Source organism: Crocuta crocuta, unplaced genomic scaffold (assembly GCF_008692635.1).
Source record: "Crocuta crocuta isolate KB4526 unplaced genomic scaffold, BGI_CrCroc_1.0 scaffold143, whole genome shotgun sequence".
In the NCBI taxonomy this organism is placed as follows: domain Eukaryota; kingdom Metazoa; phylum Chordata; class Mammalia; order Carnivora; family Hyaenidae; genus Crocuta; species Crocuta crocuta.
Window position 1 is genome coordinate 5169858 of NW_027529175.1, and position 1768 is coordinate 5171625.

Here is a 1768-nt window from a genome sequence, read left to right on the forward strand (position 1 = left end):
CAGATCCCGCTGAGTCGTGGGGACCTTCGGGCAGGCCGTACGGGCCCCCCTCCCCGGGGTCTTTCCCACCCAGGGGCCCCGGGGCCCGGCTGTGTATCTCACCGCAGCCCCCTTAGCAGCGGTGACTCAGGCCACAGCCCAGCCTCCTGGTAAAGAATTCAAACAGAAGGGAGAGAGGGGCTGAGAGCTACAAGCCGGAAACTAAGTGTTTGGAAACCACTGGTCCTGGCACACACCAGGGGACCCCCCGTGGGAGGCGCCCATGTGGGCGCCAGCTATGCCCAGCGGCTCAGACATGAGTGCTGGTGCTGGGGTACACGGAGGGCACTGGGAGCCCCAGGGGAGGCACTGAGTGGGCCTGGGGGCGTCGGAGGGCTTTTCTGAGGAGGCTGCTTGGCCCCCTTGGACGTGGGGAGGGGGGACCGTGCTGGCGTCTCCTCTTCACACCGACAGGCCCCAAGCAGAGTTCGGAGGGCCGGCTGCAGAAAATGTCTCATGCAGATCAGTAGGTGAACTCGGTAAACACACACACACACACACACACACACACACACACACTACTGGGGCACCTGGGTGGCTCGGTCGTTTAAGTGTTCGACTCTTGACTTTGGCTCAGGTCATGATCTCACAGTCATGAGATCGAGCCCTGGGTTGGGCTCTGTGCTGGGCATGAAGCCTGCTTGAGACTTTCTCTCTTCCTGTCCCTCTGCCCTTCCCTTCCCTCTCTCAAAAGCAAAACAAACAAAACAAAAAAACCCCAAAACCCCCACGATACTTATTGACTTATCGTCTATCCATCAAGCTCTTGGCTTGAACTCAGAAGAGACCCAGCAGTATGTTCTCCAATCAGCTGTCACTCCCCCGGTGGGTCCCCTGCTGGCCGGTCACTTCTGTTGGGGCCCCCAGAGGAGCAGCAGAGATGATCCGACAGAGGTCAAGTGGGGTGAACAGATGTCTTCACAGCCACACCCGCAGAGAGTTAATTCCGAGAGCCCCCCAGAGTCTCCGGGTGCCGGTGCCTGGTGTAACCACAGAGCGAGGATAAACACCCCCGCCCTTAACCCCCCCGGGGCTGGGATGCATCCCGTACCCTGGGGCTAACACGCTGGTGGAAAGTCTGTGGCCTTCTTCCTACATATAAAAAACTTTTTTGAATATTTAGGAAACCAGGCACTTGCTGATTTTTTTCCTCTGTTTTATTGTCAGGAAAAAACATATGGAGGAAGTCTGTACAAATCAGCCCACTGAAGGCTATTTCGCACAATTTAATACAAGAAGTCGATAGTGAAAAAGACACGGTGCTTGTCCTCTGAACTGTTTATGCATAAAACGCAGTAGCCTTTTGAAGAGTCGCCTTTATTAAAAAGAAGTACACTCCGTGTTTCCGAAGTGCCTTTCAACTCCGCTTTTCAATGGTGGACAAAACAGATATTCATCCTCTCCCGTGCGTGTGTGTGTGTGTGTGTGTGTGTGTGTGTGTAACGAGGCTTCTATTCAGCTCTGCCCGGAGCCTGTGTGCCCAGGGCAGCCGTGGGTGCTGTACAGGGACGGCGTAGATGGAGCCCCGCGAAGGACCATCCCAGGGAGAGTGGCATCGGAGGGGGCCCGCGTCCCACTGAGACCCCCGCTCCAGCTGCCGTAAAAGCTAACGGGAGCACTCGCTACGCGCGAGGCATTGAGAACAATGTGGCCCCCACGGCAGCTTGTGGCGGGTGGGGATCTTTATCACTCGCGTGCTCCGGGAGAGGAGCCCAAGATACAGACACGC

General features: G+C 56.7%; 1 protein-coding gene across 1 annotated transcript in view; it reads left to right on the forward strand.

Moving 5' to 3' along the window:
- RIBC2 (RIB43A domain with coiled-coils 2) overlaps positions 1-1389 on the forward strand; it is a 16533-nt gene extending 15144 nt beyond the window's left edge. Inside the window, exons 8-9 of the mRNA XM_077757897.1 lie at positions 601-630; positions 1207-1389. Of these exons, the coding sequence (XP_077614023.1) occupies positions 601-630; positions 1207-1285 (109 nt within the window). The 3' untranslated portion in view covers positions 1286-1389. The remainder of the gene's footprint in view (positions 1-600; positions 631-1206) is intronic.
- Positions 1390-1768: the final 379 nt, after the last annotated feature.